A 19,041-nucleotide genomic window follows, 5' to 3' on the forward strand; every position below is an offset into this window, starting at 1 on the left:
TGTTTCAACAAACACATGCATAGCAGGCAGTGCTTACTTTTCTATGCCAAGAAATTTGGAAGACCACTACCTGGCCAACTGACTGGAAGAGATCTATATTTATGCCTATTTCCAAGAATGGTGATCCCACCGAAGGTGGGAATTATTAAACAATACCATTAATATCACAGGCAAGTAAAATTTTGCTGGAGATTACTCAAAAGCAGCTGCAGCAGTATATTGACAGGGAGCTGCCAGAAATTCAAGCTGGATTCAGAAGAGGATATGGAATCAGGGTTAGATGGATCCTGGCTGAAAGCAGAGAATACTAGAAAGATGTTTACTTGTGTTTTATTGACTGTGCAAAGGCACTCGACTGTGTGGATTATAACAAATTATGGATAACATTGCAAAGAATGGGAATTCCAGAACACTTAATTGTGCTCATGAGGAACTTGTACATAGATCAAGAGGTAGTCGTTCAAACAGAACAAGGGGATACTTTGAGGTTTAAAGTCAGGAAGAGTGTGTGCCAGGATTGTTTCCTTTCACCATACCTATTCAATCTGCATGCTGAGGAAATAATCTGAGAAGCTGGACTATATGAAGAAAAAGGAGGCATCAGGACTGGAAGAGGACTCATTAACAACCTGTGTTATGCAGATGACACAACCTTGCTTGCTGAAAGTGAAGAAGACTTGAAGCACTTGTTGATGATGATCAAAGACCACAGTCTTCAGTATGGCTTTCACCTCAACATAAAGAAAACAAAAATTCTCACAACTGGACCACTAAGCGACATCATGATAAACAGGGAAAAGATTGAAGGTGTCAAGAATTTCATTTTACTTGGATCCGCAATCAACACCCACAGAAGCAGCAGTCAGGAAATTAAAAGATGTATTGCCTTGGGCAAATCTGCTGCAAAAGACCACTTTGAAGTGTTAATAAGCAAAGATGTTACCTTGAAAACTAAGGTGCGCCTGACTCAAGCCATTGTGTTTTCAGTGGCCTCATATGCATGTGAAAGCTAGAAAAAGAATAAGGAAGACTGAAGAAGAATTCATGCCTTTGAATTATGGTATTGGTGAAGAATATTGAATATGAATGTACCAATATGAATATTGAATATACCAATGGACAGCCAAAAGAACCAACAAATCTGTCTTGGAAGATGAACAGCCAGAGTGTTCTTTAAAAGGAAGGATGGTAAGACTACATCTTACATACTTTGGACATGTTATTAGAAGGGCAGTCTCTGTAGAAGGACATCAAGCTTGGTAAAGTACAGGGTCAGTGAAATAGAGGAAGGCCCTGAGCGAGATGGTTTGACACGGTGGCTGCAACAGTGGGCTTAAGCATAATAATGATTGTGAGGATGGCACAGGACTGGACAATGTTTCGTTCCATTGTACATAGGGTCACTATGAATAGGAACTGACTCGATGGCATCTGACAACAACAACAACAAAATTTAAATTTAAATAACCACATGTATCTTCAAACAATCAGCTAAGTGTTAGAAGTGGGAGGTAGATTATGGACAATCTGAGTGTCTTAAATTATCAATGTTGTTTTAAAAACACTGTCATTCATTCTTTCAGTATATGTTTTTCTAGAAGTTTCACATTTTCAAAAAATAAACCCCAAATTCAACCAAGTTCTTTAGGCTGCTTTTCTGTATGAATCATCTTATTGCAAAGAGGTGTAAGACTGATTTTATTGCCAGCTCTGCCCCCTCTTCTACAGACAGAACTCAGTGATGGGGTTCTGCATTTATTTAACTTATTCTCCTAAAAAATCTGGTTTCCATACTGCAACTAAATGACAGGAACTTTTCCACTAAATTATCCCAGACAGCACAAATGCTCCTTCCAAAAGTGGATACTGGAACCACAGCCCCCTCACATTGCCTGTTACATCTGTTTATACTTATAGATGTGACATCTACTACCTGGACAGAAAATGCCAATTTCTTGGGAAGGGCCCCAGAATTTGATGAGGCTTGGGGAAAAGAACAAAAAACAAACAAACAAAAAAACTTATTCTTCAAATTAAAAGATATATAGAATTGGGTAGTTACAAGTCCTTCTGAATTTAAGGGAGGAGGATTTTATTCCCAGAGTATAGATTCTGTGTACAGAGTTGCCTGGGTTCATACCGAGCCATAACCATTTACTAGGTAATAAACCCAAACCCAAACCAAACCCATTGCCATCGAGTCAATTACGACATATAGAGACCCTGTAGGACAGAGTAGAGCTGCCCCAGAGGGTTTCCAGGAGCCCCGGTGGCGCAGCGGTTAATAACTATGGAGAACTATGGCTGCTAACCAAAATGCTGGCAGTTCAAATCCACCAGCCGCTCATTGGAAGCCCTACGGGGCAGTTCTACTCTATCCTATAGGGTTGCTGTGACTCGGGATCAACTCGATGGCAACAGGTTTGGTATTGGTTTATAGGCCAAGGCTGTAATCTTTACACAAGCAGAATTTTTCTCCTGAGGAGCGGCTGGTAGCTTTGAACTGCCAACCTTTTGGTTAGCGGCTCAACAGCCAAGGCCTTTAACCACTGTGCCACCATGGCTCCACTAGCTGATAAAGTTGAGGGTAAGTTACTAAACCCAAGCCTCGGTTTCCCAACTGTAAATACAGATAATATTAGCTCTGTTGAAAAGACTTGTGAAAGACTGAAATGGGCAAAGGATTAGTGGAAGAAATCCTTTTATCTACACGATCTTCCGGAGTTTTATCTGATTCTGTAGTAGCCTGCATCTTTGACTGACTTTGCTTACGCAGCTAAGTGAGTTGTAGAAACTTACGGTAACACAAATGACTTTTATCTGTAGAAATATAAATTTAGTTTGTCCTTGAGGGATACAATTAAGTTTTGTCCCATTTCAAAAAACCAAACCCACTGCCCTCAAGTCAATTCCGACTCATAGAGACCCTATAAGATAGAGTAGAACTGCCCCACAGAGTTTCCAAGGAGCACCTCGTGGATTTGAACTGCCAGCCTCTTTGGTTAGCAGCGGTAGCACTTAACCACTACACCACCAGGGCTTCCATTAGAAGAGATAACTCCAAACATTTTATTTTAGTGCCCTGTAGAATATTCCATCCCTTGTCTGTCAGTTTGTCATGCTGTGGTGGCTTGCATGTTGCTATGATGCTGTAAGCCATGCCACTGGTATTTCAAATATGAGCAGGGTTACCCACAGTGGATAAGTCTCAGAGGAGCTTCCGGACTAAGACAGACTATGAAGGAAGGCCTGGTGATATACTTTTGAACATTAGACAGTGGGAAACTCCTTATGGATGACAGCAGAATATTGTCCAATATAGTGCTGGAAGGTAACTCCCTTAGGTTGGAAGCCACTACACAATGGCTGCAACAATGGACTCACATGTACCAACAATCATGAAGATGGCACAGAACCAGGCAATGTTTTGTTCTGCTATACAAACAGTTGCCATTAGTCAGAGCCAACTGAAGGCAACTAACAACAATATATTAACCAGTTTTGCTTTTGCGTGTTCTTCAGATTCTAATTTGAATGGATTGCAACATCTCAGTGGTTCCCTCCTCTAATTAAAGAATCTAGTAAAATTTTTGAGTACAAGACAATGGTGGTTCAGTAGTATAATGATCACTTTTCCTGCAGGAGACCCAGGCCAATTCCCCACCGATGTACCTGAGGCACAGTTACGATTGTCTGCCAGTGGAGGCTTGTGTATTGCTATGGTGAGGTTTCAGCTGGAGTTTCCACACTGAGACAGAGTAGAAAGAAAGGCCTGATAATCTACTTCCAAAAAATCAACCAATGAAAACTCTGTGGATCACCATGGTCTGATCCCTTGTGAATGGGGTCACCATGAATCAGGGCAACTGAGGGGAGCTAACAACAATAAAGAACTTTTTCTTTATAAGAGTTTTTAGGAGGATTGGTTGAAAACTTTATATTGACAGTTATAATCAGTTTTATATTTTGTAGTAAGGTATAACACTGCCGGTATTTTGTGTTTGTGCAGGGGATGTTGAGCATTTATAAAAGCGTGGCTGGGTTGAAAAACACACCTTATGACAATAAAGTGAGAAGACACTCTCGTCCCTTTCCTTTTATCATTGGGGCCTAAGGTTAAGGACACAGCGGCCTAGTTGGAGGCCTGGGACGCCAAATGGCCTAGGTTTTGGCCCAGAATAGTGACCTGGAGTTTTGCATGCCCTAGGGTCATGGAGTTAACTACACACTCCAGACAAACTCGGGTTCCGGCAGCGTGAAGCTCCAAAACTGCACCAGTGCGGGAGACCGGACAGGCCCCAGAAGAGCAGGCCTGTCCCAGGCCCCAGAGGCCCCTAGCCTGCTGCCGGCCGAGGGGGTGGGGCGGCCTCGCCTCGGGCCGCTCCGTGCTTTTCGCCCTTCGTTGGCCGCCAGAGGCTCCCTCTCTCTCCCTCTCCTGGGATTTTGCTGCCGGGCTCCCTCTCTCTGCGGCCCTAGAGTTAATTCCATCAGCCGAGGTGAGGCACCTGTTACCCCGGGCCTTCCTCACCCACGAGGCCTCCCTCCATTACACCCCGGCCTCCCCGGGCCGCCAAACGGTCCGCCGCGGGTGACCGCACGTGGCCGAAGCCCCTTCCCCAGCCGCACCCCCACCCCGGCCACCCGAGTGTGCGAGCGCGTCCGTGCCCGGGCCGCCGCCCGCTCGCCCGCAATGGCGTTGGGGAGCGCAGCGCGCCACCCCGGGCCGCCCGCCACGGGCAGGGCGCGCGTGGGGGCCGAAGCGCGACTGGCAGCGGCCGCCGCAGCCGCCCTCCTCCCTGCGCCGTGAGGAGCCGGGTGGGTGGCGGGGCAGCGAGCAGGACGGCGCGTAGCCGAGCCGCGGCCACCGTGGGGTGGGGGGGCGCCTATAGGGAGGGGTGGGAGCCGCGGCGGCCCGACCCTCCCCGCCTGCGGCGGCTCCCGCTCGGGTAAGGGGGAGGCTGTGCGCGGGGCGAGGAGTTGGGGAGGGTGGAGATGAGGAGGAAAAAAATCGGGGATGTACAAAGGCTGAGTTGCAGGCTGCGGGTGGGGGTGGGCTGTGGTTGGGGAGCCGTAGGTTGAGGATCCGAGGCATTATCAGTGGGATCTATTGTTTCCTGGCACGTTGGGAGGAAAAACAAAGGGATTTATTATCATTACTCAGTAATTTTTTTTTTTTTTAACGTGGCCAGGGAGCTCGGCTTTCCCTGTGCCACACTGGGATCCGCCTGGCAGCCGCCGGGAGCCGCAGCCAATGTGTTAGGACTTCAGGTGCTTCTTGGCACAAAGCTTGACTGCGACCTCCTACCAAAGCGCTTGGCGTCACCTGCTCTCCCGGCCCTGCCCCGGGGCCGAGGGATTGCGTCCCGAAACAGGCTTGGGAATCTGCTGCCTCTCAAGTTGGTGTTATTTATGTTTGTCTTCTTTTTTGTGAGGGCAGGTTTTGAATCCCCCGTCGGCCCTATCGCCCCCGCCCCCGCCCCCTCGGGTTGGAATTGGCGGGGGAGGGAGTGGGGTGTAGGGGGGAGGGGAGGGTGTTGTGGCTTAAAAAAAATGTAAGGGTAAAAGGAGATTGTCTATGCTTTAAAAAAAAAAGAAAAATACAGGCACCACACTCTAAAGCCCTTCTTGTTTGTCTGCATGGGCCATGCATGTGTACTGGGCCAGGAACTGAGTTTGGAGAGGATTTAAGTGAAAGTGTGTGCTTCTTCAGCTGATTGTGTGTTAAGGTGATGTGGCTCAGTCTAATTAAAAAAAAAAAAAAAAAGAACAAACCCAGACAACAACAACAGCAAAACAAAATAAAAAATCTAGAAACTCTGTTGTCTGCTCTTTAGCAGATTTTGGAGTATTTGATTTCTGGCATATTAATATAAAATCCAGCTGTGGGTTAGAGGAGACCAGCAAGCATGCATTGAATTTTGAGCTTGTAAGTTAGAGACAAGAAGGAATAAACAAATCAAGGCTATGAGGAGAGGTTTCATGGTGTGTTTGCTTTCTGGTTGTCACTTTCTCATACATTTATCCCCATGATTTTCTCCATCTCCTTCCAAAACTTCCAAATATTTGATATAACCAAAGTTAGAGTGAAACTTACTGATATTTTAAAACTTTCTTCTGCATGTTTTGGTCTGAAGTTGTGCTAGTGTTGCTTTGGAGATGTTATAGATGAGAATATGAGACCAGAAAGAGTGAAGCAAGCATGGTAAGAGTTTGTAAACAGTGATTCCAAACTTTTAATTGTAATCAAACAATAAATTCTACCTGATTTTGGATAATTCCAAATGAAATTGATTTTATGGACAGTTTGATGACTTCTTAAGGATATCTGAACTGCTTTCTTTTAAGGACATTAACAAAAACAACCAAAACTGGAGCTAAAGTATTGCTTTCAAGTGTACTTTGTTTAATTTGTATGCGTGCATGCCTCTGTGTGTGTGTGCCTCTGTGTGCGTGTGTGTGTGTATGTGTGATTTTGTTAGGGAGCTCCAGGTTGTGTTTGAAACATTTTTGTTACCAAGACTGGACAGAATTACAACTTTTATCTTCTCGACTTTTTAACTTTCCATTTCAATAAGTAATTTCTTTTGTTTGAAATATGGCAAGCCACTTTTAAAATAAAGTATGTATTAATGGACTAAAAAACATTCAAATAAATAAATGAATTCAGAAATTCATTCTTTTCTGTTACAGATGAACTTCTAGTCTTGCTTTGAAAAAGCCATTTTGTGTTACTGTTGCCTGTGAATAATTCCCTAATACACCTGTTGGGAGGATCACTGACTGAGTGTGCCATTTGAGAGATACTTTTTCTTGGCCAAATACTGATGATTAGAGAAGAGAGTGGTTTTATATTTTTCTTTTTTTGATCATTATGAACATTGGCTTTTCACTTCTGAAGTAAAAATGTTGAAAACTGAGTCTTCCGGTGAACGAACCACTCTCAGAAGTGCCTCTCCTCACAGGAATGCATATAGAACTGAGTTCCAGGCGCTGAAAAGCACCTTTGACAAACCCAAGTCAGATGGGGAGCAAAAAACAAAAGAGGGTGAGGGCTCTCAGCAGAGCAGGGGGAGGAAATATGGCTCCAATGTCAATAGAATTAAAAACTTATTTATGCAGATGGGTATGGAACCCAATGAGAATGCAGCAGTCATTGCCAAAACCAGGGGGAAAGGTAGACCTTCATCTCCTCAGAGAAGAATGAAGCCCAGAGAATTTCTGGAGAAAACAGATGGCTCAGTTGTTAAGTTGGAGTCCTCTGTTTCAGAACGAATTAGTAGATTTGACACAATGTACGATGGCCCTTCATATTCTAAGTTCACAGAAACTCGGAAAATGTTTGAGAGAAGTGTGCATGAATCAGGACAAAACAACCGCTATTCCCCAAAGAAAGAGGAGAAAGCTGGAGGTAGTGAACCTCAGGATGAGTGGGGTGGGTCCAAGTCCAATAGAGGCAGTACTGATTCCTTGGACAGTCTTAGCTCTCGGACAGAGGCTGTCTCTCCAACTGTGAGTCAACTGAGTGCAGTATTTGAGAACTCTGATTCTCCCAGTGCCATCATTTCAGAGAAGGCTGAAAACAATGAGGAATACTCAGTGACTGGGCATTATCCACTGAATTTGCCATCTACTGTTACAAATCTTGACACTTTTGGACACCTTAAGGATTCTAATTCTTGGCCTCCTTCAAACAAACGAGGTGCTGATGCAGAGGATGCTCAGAAGAGCAATACAACTTCAGCACCGGAAGTGGCCTCTAAAGGTACTCTAGTTTCAATGCCTAGTGGAGGGATACAGCAGAGCAAGGAAACCGAGGACGCAGTATCTAACCAAGAGGCTCCTGACAGAATTGACAAAGACATTTCTGAACAGCCTTCTACTGAAAATAAGGCAATGCCAGGGTCTAAAATCCTTTCACCACAAAACGAACCTTTAGAAGATGCTGAAGCTAGTTTGGTTGGGAATGAGGCAGCAAAGCAACAGAGAAAAGAACTTGGATGTGGTGATTTCACCTCTGGTGATGCTTCTGGATCCAGATATGGTAAAGAAGTACCTGAAGATTTAAGTAATTTTGAGAATTCCCATGTTTACATGCACAGTGACTATAATGTGTATAGGGTAAGATCCAGGTATAATTCCGACTGGGCAGAGACAGGCACTGAACAAGAAGAACAGGAAGATAGTGATGAAAACAATTACTATCAACCTGATATGGAATACTCAGAAATCGTTGGATTGCCAGAAGAAGAAGACATCCCAGCAAATAGGAAAATTAAGTTTAGTAGTGCTCCAATTAAGGTAAGTATGTTTTCTCAGTTTTTATTATTTGGGCCTAATTGTATGCAGAATAGATGTGACAACCACCAGAAGTTTTTGTAAGGAATCAAGTTTGTTGATGTACGCATGTTGTCAGGTGATTGAAAGGTTTAGAGTTTGAGAGATATCCATCAAATTTACTAATGTGCTTTATGGTTGCATAAACCAGAAAATTGAGAGTAATACTAAATTTGAAGAACTTTAGTGATTGTGAGATGTATTCCAGTGGACTGGAGTTTGAATAATGTGAAGACTGTGAAATCTGGGAATATCAGTTGGAAAAATAACTCTCTGAATGGTTTATCCTACGGTACCTGTAAATATGATTTTCTGACTCTATAAATAGTGTAGGATAGGAGGTATAATGCACAATGGGAGAGTTATGGTAACCTTGAAATACTCTGTATTTACTTGCTTTAAAAAAAAAAAAAAAATCTGAGTTATCCCTTAAGTATAAGTGGATTGTGAGGAGCATTGGAACTTTTTTTTTGTACTGCTACTTGGTGAAAAGTGAAAGTTTGATTTATGGAAATATATTTAAGCTGGCTTAAATACTTTAATTGAAAAGCTATTACTTGTAAACAGCCTTGAGTTCAGAATTTCCTAGGTAGTTTTAAAATGAAATTTTGTGAACGGAAGCAAAATTGATTTTTCATTCATGATTTATTTTTACCTCTTAAAAACTGGATAAATGCCAGTGGAATTCAGATGCCCTATTCTAATAACTTCACTCAGCATTTAATATATAAGAGTAGCGCAAAGTACATCAGCTGCGGGTGGTGGAATGTTATTAGCTGATAATGACAATGGGGGCAGGAGATGGTTGGTTGAGTGTCAGAATCTTCTGGAGTGCTTTTTCTAAGTTTACTTGCCTATCAGCTCAGCCCTAAGATTCTGGCATGCCCTCCTACAGGTATTTGGGTAGTAGGATGTGTAGTTTGAAACCATTTCCTAGGAGCCTCTAGCCCAGGCAGTGTGTATATATAATAGATTTGGAATTTGATATCTTTTTTTTTTTCAGTTTTGTCCTTGAAACCTAAAACTATGGTGCTTGTGTTTTTTTCCATCTTATGAAACTTCTGTATTAGGATGTAAGATGTATAATTTATATGGAATTATTCAAAGAGAAATCTGGGTTTGCTTTAATTATAAAATACTATTTGGAAATGAAATAATCTGTTATTTACAGGTATTAACAGATAAACTTTAATTTCATTAGTGTAAGGCACATGTTCTGGATGAGCATGGGCCATGTCAGGTGAAATATGCTTAAAATAAATTATAGATGTGAATCTAGTTTCTAAGTAAGCCGAGTAAGTACCTTTGCAGTGCTTACCACCTTCCTTTGTTACGCTCTCTCTCCTTCCTCTGTCTTTCCCCAACTTCTCTGCCCCAACTCTAGTCACTGTCTTCAGAGATGCCTTTCCCTCAGGGCTATCCCATGAGCTCCTAAATTTCACCATTCCCTTCCTGGTGCTTCCCTTTGAACATCATCTTCTTACCCCTTAGGAAGAAAACAATAAGATTAAATTTTCACATTGAGTAAAACAGGAGTAACTGAAATGAACTCTTCAAGGAGTTTGTTAAACCCAGTGACTGACTCCCTAGTAGTAGGATAGCACCTTATGAAAATTTATCAAGTAGAGCACTACCCACTCAACCAAATGGGATACCAGCCCTATATTTGGGTTCTGTGCTTCACAGTAATATGTTTAATGGATTTTAAAGGATTTATCATTGAAATGTGTCAGTTCCTGTGTGAATAAACCAGCTTTTGGGGTGTGATATTTTGCAATTAGAATGTTTGTTGCCATTGTTACTTATAACAGTAAGCATCTTGCCTCTTAATGTTCAGTATAACAAACACTGATAATAGATTACATACATTTAAGTTTAACACATTTCCTCAAGAACATAGATCAAGCATGAAGTTTGTGAAGGAGAATGCATTGTGTTTTATTGGGTGGTTAATAGTACTAGCTGGAGTGGATTAAGTTTGCAAATAGAAGATGCATTCTTAGCCTCCTGTAAGGAATAAGATAAAGACTCTCTCTTGTTGTTTCCATTGCTTAATATGGAAGTGGATTCACCTGGGAATTTTCAGCACAACCTTGCACTGGTGGTAATGGGTGTTGGTGGTATTTAGATTACTCTCCAATTAAGATTTTTGCCTCAGAGAGTGATAATACTTAATTAAATTCAGTAACTATTATTGAAGGCTTAGTGTGTATCTGTTTCTATGCTGTGAGCTGCAGAAGACATAAAAATCTGTAAGATACTCCTTTCCTCTGTAAACTTACAGAGTCAGTTCTTAAACACACAGTATTTAGAAACCATATAACACAGTGTAAAAACTGGTGCCAAAATGTCTGAGGTAGACGTGTTTTCTAAATCCTACAGGTACTTTAACAATTCTTGGCTGTATTAAATGCACAGAGTAAAAGGAATTTGGTAGATCACTTGGAAGGGAATTCACTCAGCCATTCTATGTGTTTCAAAGCTTTATTTATGGAATAGGAAGTTAAGGCTTCTGAATCTTTTCCTTTGAAATTTAAGCACACTTCCTCTTTCAGAGGTGATAGAGAACACATTCCCTACATTTTTTTCCTGGTATTCTCATCTTGTTCTCCTTAGGTTAAATATTCTCAGCACCTTTAGTCTTTGGTTGTAGATCCTGTTTATCAGCTTTACGTGTGATGTTGTCCTCAGTTTCTATTCTAGTTCTTCTATAGATGATTTAAATAGATATTTCCCTCAGGTGTCTTAAATCTGGACCTGGACAGTTGTCAAAATAATAGCTGATCTTTCCTATGTGGCATATGCCTTTTACTTAATTGATCGTTACTTTTTAAAATGGTAGGGCTGTACTGCTGTCTAGCATTTAGTATGACTCCCATATCTTTCATTGACACAGTTGTTCGTATTGTATAGGTCGTGTTTCACAGGGTCATGGAATAGCAGAATGAATCAATAAATGAAAATATGAAGTCTGACTTCAAGATATAAAAGAGAGGAGTGCTATGAACCGTGCTAACTTGAGATTTAGAATTATGCCTTCAATCCCAGGAATTTTTTTTTAAAACCAAGGGATTGAATGAAAATAGATTTGTCTTGAGTGAATCAAGGATAGAAAGAGTGACATTTTTCATTAATTTTCTATTAATTCAGAACATTTATTGAGCCCGTACTATGAGTCAGGAAAATGCAGATGTTAAAAATAAGTAAAATGCCTGGAGCTGATCAATTCAGGAATTGCTGGTAGGGGGGATGTGTACAGCCTCATTAAGAAGGTTCTTAGGCTGTTTTTGCCCAGCGTTTTTTCTTTGAAGATCTTTCTCAGGTCACTGCAACCTCATTAAGGAAGTTATAACCCATTCTCTTGTTTGTGGTAGCCTCGTGTCCTTTGGATTGGTGTTCTTAAAACATAGCATATCTGAAAAAGTAGATTTTCTTAACTCTCGGCAAGAAGGAGATTGCAGGGTTAATGTTGAGGCTCATTGTGCAATTTTTTTTCTCAAGTGGTATGGAGTTCAAAGGAGTATCAGCAAGGGCAGCAATGCTTTCTGAACTTTACCCGATAGTTACTGAATATGGGTCCCTTAGTAGTCTCTCCCTCTTTTGGGGGCTCTGAGGTATTGTTACGGGGCATGGGGCCTTTTGTTGGAGATGGTGTTCAGAACATACTAGTTCTTCTGAGATGTAAATTTCTGTTTTTGTGGAGGCTTCTCTTTCTAATAGTCTTGCCCAGTGCTTCTTGAACTTTAATATGTATATAAATCACCTGGGGATCTTGTTAAACTGCAGATCTGGATTCGGTAGGTGTTTTGTGGGAAATAACCTTGATGCAATGGTTAGTCTCCAAGTGTACTGCCCTGGAAGCTAGCCCAGAGGTAATGGATCAGAAGGGTTCGCCGCCCAAATTAAAATGCTTCAATCACACCGTTTATCAAATCAATTTAAAACACATGGTAAGAAGCAAGAGGCAAGCAGGGGGATAAATTAACACACTTAAGGTTCAAGTAGGTTTGGAAGGGGCCCCGCTATCTGAGTCCTGGCTACACAGTGTTCGTATGTCCTGTCTGTCAAAGCAGCCTTTCCTGTTGATGGTGTGGTTATGAGGACTGAAGCTGATGTTTGAGAAGAACTGTACAGGCCAATGCTGCTGCCCTAGGGCAACACACTTTGCCAGTTTGCTTGCTGATGAGCCGTGGGTGTTATTGACATTTTATTAGTAGAACAACTGTGGATCCAGAATTGGACCAAATTGGGTGTCACCAGTGGGTGGGTAATTTAAGGGTGTCATAGGTGTTAGCCCAGAGATAGCATGATCATAACTTTTGTCTTTCCAGCCCCTTCTGCCTATAAGTAAACCTCTTGTTTGTTCTATCATATTTTCTATTCTATTTTTGGCATGTTGTCTTGTTGTTATTGCTAGCTGCCATCGAGTCAGCCCTGACTCATGGCGACCCCATGCACAAGATTGGACTGTCGTGATCTGTACAGTTTTCATGGACTAATTTTTTTGGGGTTAGATCGCCAGACCTCTCATCATATTCCGTTTTAATCTGGAAGCTCTGCTGAAATCGGTTCAGCATCACAACAGCAGGCAAGCCTTTACTGACATGTGAGTGGTGGCTGCATTTGAGGTGTCTTGGCTGGAATCGAACCTGTGTCTCCTACATGGAAGGCAAGACATACCTCTGAACCACCACTGACTGTCTTACAGGTTACTAACTTACTTATTTTTTAACACATCTGTTGAATTCCTGTTTCATAAGCTTGCATTCTCATAATCTATACTTGACAGAGCCTGAGTCTTGCCTGTGTTTTATAAGCCACTAACCTTAGTTACCCTGTGATTATCATGTCTTCTGAGTTTTATCCATCCCATTTGTTTTCTTGTCCTACGCAGCAGAATTTAATATTGTCGAATAATACAGAAAACTTACATAGTTTTCTATGGGATGGGACCTGAGATTCTGCATTTCTAACAAGTTCTTACGTGGTACTGATGCTGCTGGTCAAGGGATCGTACTTTTTGAGTAGCAAGGCTCTGGACTACAGAGTTTTCAGTCACGGAATTTTCAGAATGTGCCCCTGAATGTCTATGAATGTCTAACACTGTGAACCTGGCTTTGGAATATGAATTTGACACTACAGTCTTCTGGTTTCTGAAAGTGGATGGCCACAAAATGTTGGAGAAGCTTATTTAACAAATTGTTTTCCGGGGGGGTTGCTATAGCTGGTTACTTGGAATAATAATCTTTGAAGGTGAAACAAGGTCTAAGCATGTAGAGTGCTTAAGTACTCTGTTTCTGAATTCTGAACTGATCCTTAAATTCATAAGGAGTTTGGGTCATAAAAAGTTACCTCCAAGATTCTTCACGTGGTTTGAGTTGTTAATTATGAAAGCACAGGAGGAGGAAATTCTTGATAGACTCAGAAATTACACTTCTCCCATTCTTTTGGAAGCCTGGATTAATAAACGTCTTGAGTATAAAAATTGTCATCTTATTCAGCTAGCTTTTATTTGTATAATGTTGACAGCATCACATTTAAATTGGATTTCCTTTTAAATGTTGATACTTTATAACATACGGTTCATAACCAGGTAAATGAAATGTGTCAAACATTATTTTCATGTACTGTGTAAAATCAGGTAATGAATTAAATGAGTTCCTCTTCTACGATCCATGCGTATATATGAGGCTTTTCTTTTTTGCTGAACAATGGTCATTTGGTGTTTAAAAAGGGATTCTCTTCTACAGCAAGTTGTTACGGATGTGTGTTGGCATTTACTTGTAGAAAGATTTAGAGTTTCTTGCTTTGCGTATCATACGTCATACTTTGTCCCCCTTCTACACTTCCTCACAAACAGCAGAAGTTGTTGGGTTCATAGACTTTAAAGGCAAGACTCCAAATTTGGAGGAAAATAGCTTTCCATTATGTTATTCATACCTTGTTTACCAGGTATTGATATAGTAAACTCTGAGTAAAATTTGTTGGTCTGTGCTAATTTAATTAAATTTTCCCCTTAACTTTCTATGCTTTTTTTTTGGAGGGGGGGGGTGGTTTATTTTTGGTCTTTTGCTTCATCATATTCTGTGGTTCTCGTTTTGAAAAACAAGAAAGCTTTTCAAGATATGCTTCATATTTTTTCTTCCTGGTCACTGTGTTTAAAAAATTTCTCCTGGCTCTGATCTCTTCACTTAGGCTTGTGACATAGAAATTTAGAGATGAAAAATACTTAAAGGTAATCTAGTGTAATTTCCTAGCCACTTCAGGAAGCCCTTCAATAGCATATTGCTGACAGATGATCTTTCAGCTTCTGCTTGAATAATTTCACTTATGGGAGTTCATTACTTCATAAAGTAAAAGGAGAGTAGAAGGAGGGACATGCTTTTGATGTGTGTGTCTTTACTTGATAATTTAAAAAATTGAGATAAAATGCAAATAATTTAAAATTAACCATTTTAAAGTGTACAATTCAGTGTTTTTTATATATTCACAGTGTTGTACAATCACCACCGCTGTGTAATTCCAGAACATTCCCATTACTCTGAAAAGAAACCCTAATCCTGTTGCAGTCATTCCCAGTTTCCCCTTTCCCCTACCCTTATCCTCTGGCAACCACTAATCTCTTTTCTGTCTCTATGGATTTGCCTATGCTGGACATTTAATATAAGCGGAATCAGGGCATGCTTTTAAAAAGTGAATTTAGGAGACTCAGTAAGTATGGTTTGAGAGATATGTTAAGTTTAAAAGACTATGAGGATAGCCGACTTCAGAAAAGTAGAGAGGAAGGGCATGGTGATGTGGTCTAAAGGTTAGCTTCTAAGATATGATAGCAGTAAATGCTTTCTGCTCTTTTACGCAATTTCATAGAGAGACAGATGACATTAAACTGAGGAGACAGCAGAATCCAGGAAGGGATAAGGATATCTGTAAACTGTGGAAGAATTAGGTGTATGTGGCAAAGATGATGGTTGCAACGTCTCCCTTGCGTGAGACATTGCACTTCTATTAGTGTAGTCTAAAAGTGCTATTGATGAAGTATGTACGTTTGATTCAGCGTAAGTTTTTTTTTTTTTTTTTTTAAAGGCTCCAATGATGCTGATGCTGTGTTTTTTACCTTTGTGTTGGCCTTTTCCAGCCTGACGGGACCCTTGTCCTCTCCTAATGATCCGATGTTTATTTCTATCACATTGCTTGCTCATTGTTGCTTTTATTATTTTATGTTGATTAGAGTCGTTAATGGATAAACTTTACTTTTTATTTTAAAAATTCTCCCCTTCCTTTAATATTTCAGTGTAGATTTCATGTGCCATATTTGCTATTATCTGTACTATAACCATCTCTAAAATGAGCAATATGGGGCAGGCATTTATTTAGCTTCTTGTATATAGTCTACTGAAGCATATTATGTATATTACCATTATACATTACTAACTGGTAATGATAAAAGTAATATTGAGAGTTACTTGATATTAGTTCTGTAAAGTTAGACAAATTAGCTTCTTACTTGTAATTTATCACTAAGATTTCTTCTCAGGTTTAACATTTTGTGATTCTATGATTGTCTCAAACATTAATGCTATATAATCACAGATATTTGTGCTGTTATTTCAAAGGGAAAATACTAAAATGAAGAGGTTATATTGAAGTGCTCTTGGGAATGTTATTTTTGTTATAGGTTAAAGTAAAAACTTAAAAAACATTAAAATACGAAATCCAAGGGAGTACGTTTCATAGAGTGCATTTTTAGAGCAAGTTAACTTTTCCAAGTATGGGTTGAACTATATACTAAAACACCCTGCCGAGGAAACTAAGAATAAAGAAAGAAATGTTTTGTGATACAGTTGATGACATATTAATTGCTTCACTCACTTTTGCTCTGGAAATAGCTTCACAGAACAGCTCAACGTGTTTGAGATATTGATAATTTTTTTGCACAATTTCTAATTTTTCAGCCTAACTTGCTATCTCCTTCTTGGGTACCTATCCTTATAAAGAGGACAACGTACAGATAAAGTATAAAAATGTCTTGAAATTTTATGTTTTAAGATGAGAAAAGTTTTATTTTACACTTATTTAATTTATTCATACAGATTTTTAAGATGTATTTGTACAGCTAAAACTGTTCTCTCCATATTTATGTATGAGAAGTGGCTTTAAATGAAACTGCTCACAGACATGTTAGTCTACTTCCCTCTTTTTAAGGTGCCCTGGTGGCACAGTGATTAAGATCACAGCTAGTAACTGAAAGCTCATTGGTTCGAAGCCACCAGCTGCTCTGTGGGAGAAAGATGTGGCAGTCTGCTTCTGTAAAGACTTAAAAACCGTAACCATTGCCATCGAGTCGATTCCGACTCATAACAACCGTATAGACTTAGACTTAGTAAAGACTTAGAGCCTTGGAAACCCAATGGGGCAGTTCGACTCTGCCCTTTAGGGTGGCAGTGAGTCAGAATCGACTTGATGGCAGTGAGTTTTTTGGTTTTTCCTCTTAAAGTTACGTAATGAGTTTTGTGTTGGGGAAAACTAATCTTCCAAATTACTTTCCATACCAGCCAAATATAGTGGTTTAAATTGGGGCACCTAGTGCTTAGCAAGGGCCGAAAAGGTAAACAGAGTTGTGTCTATGGGGTTTCTTCCCAGGAGTGACCAGGTGAGAAACTTCCAGGCATTTGGTGTTTTTCTTGACATTTTTGGACTGGCAAGGCCACGAGAAATTGATCACTGTGCCTCGAGTCTGTTACCCTACAGTGAGAATGGTTTTTTCTTCTGTGTCATATTTCTCTTTCAAAAATCAGTTTTCCTTCAGAAACATGTAAGGATAGAGCTTCATGGATGGTGTATTCATACAGGAAAATTTATGTAATCTTCAATATAAGAATTTTACGTTACTCAAAGTCAGGTTCCTTTCTAGGCATTAGAAGAGTTTTCCTTTCAGTGTAAGAGACCTCAGAAGAGGAGAGGAAAAAGCACATTTATTGGTTAGTTTTGAAGGTCCACTTGTGGGGCCATTGTATATTGAGTTCTTTTACTAAATGTTTGTTTCAGATAAAATGGATGCACATGGTTGTTTTAAAAGGGAAAAAATGACAATTTCCTTTTTCAATGTGAAATCAACTCATATAATAGGTATACATATTTTTTAAAGAACCCACTTCTTAGGGGGAAATGGCAAAAATTATTGTAGGGCATTAGAATATCATCTTATATACCAATACGTAAAACATGTTTATTTCTAGAAGTTTATTCTGAGTAATAAAATGCAGTGATTTTAGTTGCACATCAATTGTTATATAACATGTTATGCCCAATGCATGATATTACATCTTAGATATTTTAAAATTGAGCATTGGACTTTAAACCAAACAAACAGACAAATAAGCTGGATGAAAAATAAAAGATGGACTAGAAATTAAAAATCTGTGATATAATAGGAAAAGCAGGACTCAAGAATGATAATGATCAGGTCCTTGTTAATTCTGATATAAGTGTGTAACACCAAATTAACATTAAAAGGGAATTGGTCCTGTATATAATTTTTGTTCAAAATCTGGAATTATCAATGATTGTTTAGGATGTTGTTGTTGTTAGGTGCTGTTGAGTCGATTCTGCCTCATAGCAACCCTGTGTACAACAGAATGAAACACTGCCCCGTCCTGTGCCACCCTCACAGTCATTGCTGTGTTTGAGCCAATAGTTATACCCACTGTGTCATTCCATCTCGTTGAGGTTCTTCCTCTTTTTCACTGACCCTCTACTGAAAAAAAAAAAAGTTTTTTTTTTTTTTTTCCTCTACTAAGCATGATGGCCTTCTCCAGGGACTGGTCCCTTCTGGTAACGTGCCCAAAGTATATGAGACGAAGTCTCTCCACCCTTGCTTCTGAGGAGCATTCTGGCTGTACTTCTTCCTAGACAGATTTGTTCATTCTTCTGGCAGTTCATGATATGTTCGGTGTTCTTCTCCAACACCATAATTCAAAGGCATCAATTTATTCTCGGTCTTACTTATTCATTATCCAGCTTTCATGTGCATGTGAGGTGATTGAAAACACCATGGCCTGGGTCAGGTGCATTTTAGTCCTCACAGTGACATCTTTACTTTTTAACACTTTAGAGAGATCTATTGCAGCAGATTTGCCCAATGCAATGCATCATCTGATTTCTTGACTGCTGCTTCCATGGGCATTGCTTATGGATCCAAGCAAAATGAAATCTTTGACAACTTCATTCTTTTCTCTGTTTATCTTGATGTTGCTTATTGGTCCAGTTGTGAGAATTTTTGTTTTATGTTGATGTTTAATCCATACTGAAGGCTGGGATCTTTGATCTTCATTAGTAAGTGCTTCAAGTCCTCTTTACTTTCAGCAAGTAAGGTTGTGTCAGCTGCATAGTATAGGTTTTTAACAAGTCGTCTTCCAGTCCTCATGCTGCGTTCTTTTTCGTATAGTCCAGCTTCTTGGTTATGTGCTCAGCATACAGATTGAGTAAGTGTGGTGAAAGGATACAACCCTGATGCACATCTTTACTAATTTTAAACCATGATGTATCCCCTTGTTCTATTAGAATGACTGCCTCTTGGTCTAAGTACAAGTTCTCCATGAGTATGGTTAAGTTTTCCGGAATTCCCATCCTTTGCAATGTTATCCATAATTTGTTATGATTCACACAGTTGAATGCCTTTGCATAGTCAGTAAAACACAGGTAAACATC

The 19,041-nt window shown here is 40.1% G+C and overlaps 1 protein-coding gene across 4 annotated transcripts in view; it reads left to right on the plus strand.

The window, feature by feature from the left end:
- Positions 1-6,837: 6,837 nt before the first annotated feature.
- PPP1R9A (protein phosphatase 1 regulatory subunit 9A) overlaps positions 6,838-19,041 on the plus strand; it is a 357,217-nt gene continuing 345,013 nt past the window's right edge. For all 4 annotated transcript variants that reach the window (XM_064289992.1, XM_023544405.2, XM_064289993.1 and 1 more), the window contains exon 1: positions 6,838-8,298. In XM_064289992.1, the coding sequence (XP_064146062.1) occupies positions 6,904-8,298 (1,395 nt within the window). In that variant the 5' untranslated portion in view covers positions 6,838-6,903. The remainder of the gene's footprint in view (positions 8,299-19,041) is intronic.

This window comes from Loxodonta africana, chromosome 8, assembly GCF_030014295.1.
Source record: "Loxodonta africana isolate mLoxAfr1 chromosome 8, mLoxAfr1.hap2, whole genome shotgun sequence".
Lineage (NCBI taxonomy): Eukaryota > Metazoa > Chordata > Mammalia > Proboscidea > Elephantidae > Loxodonta > Loxodonta africana.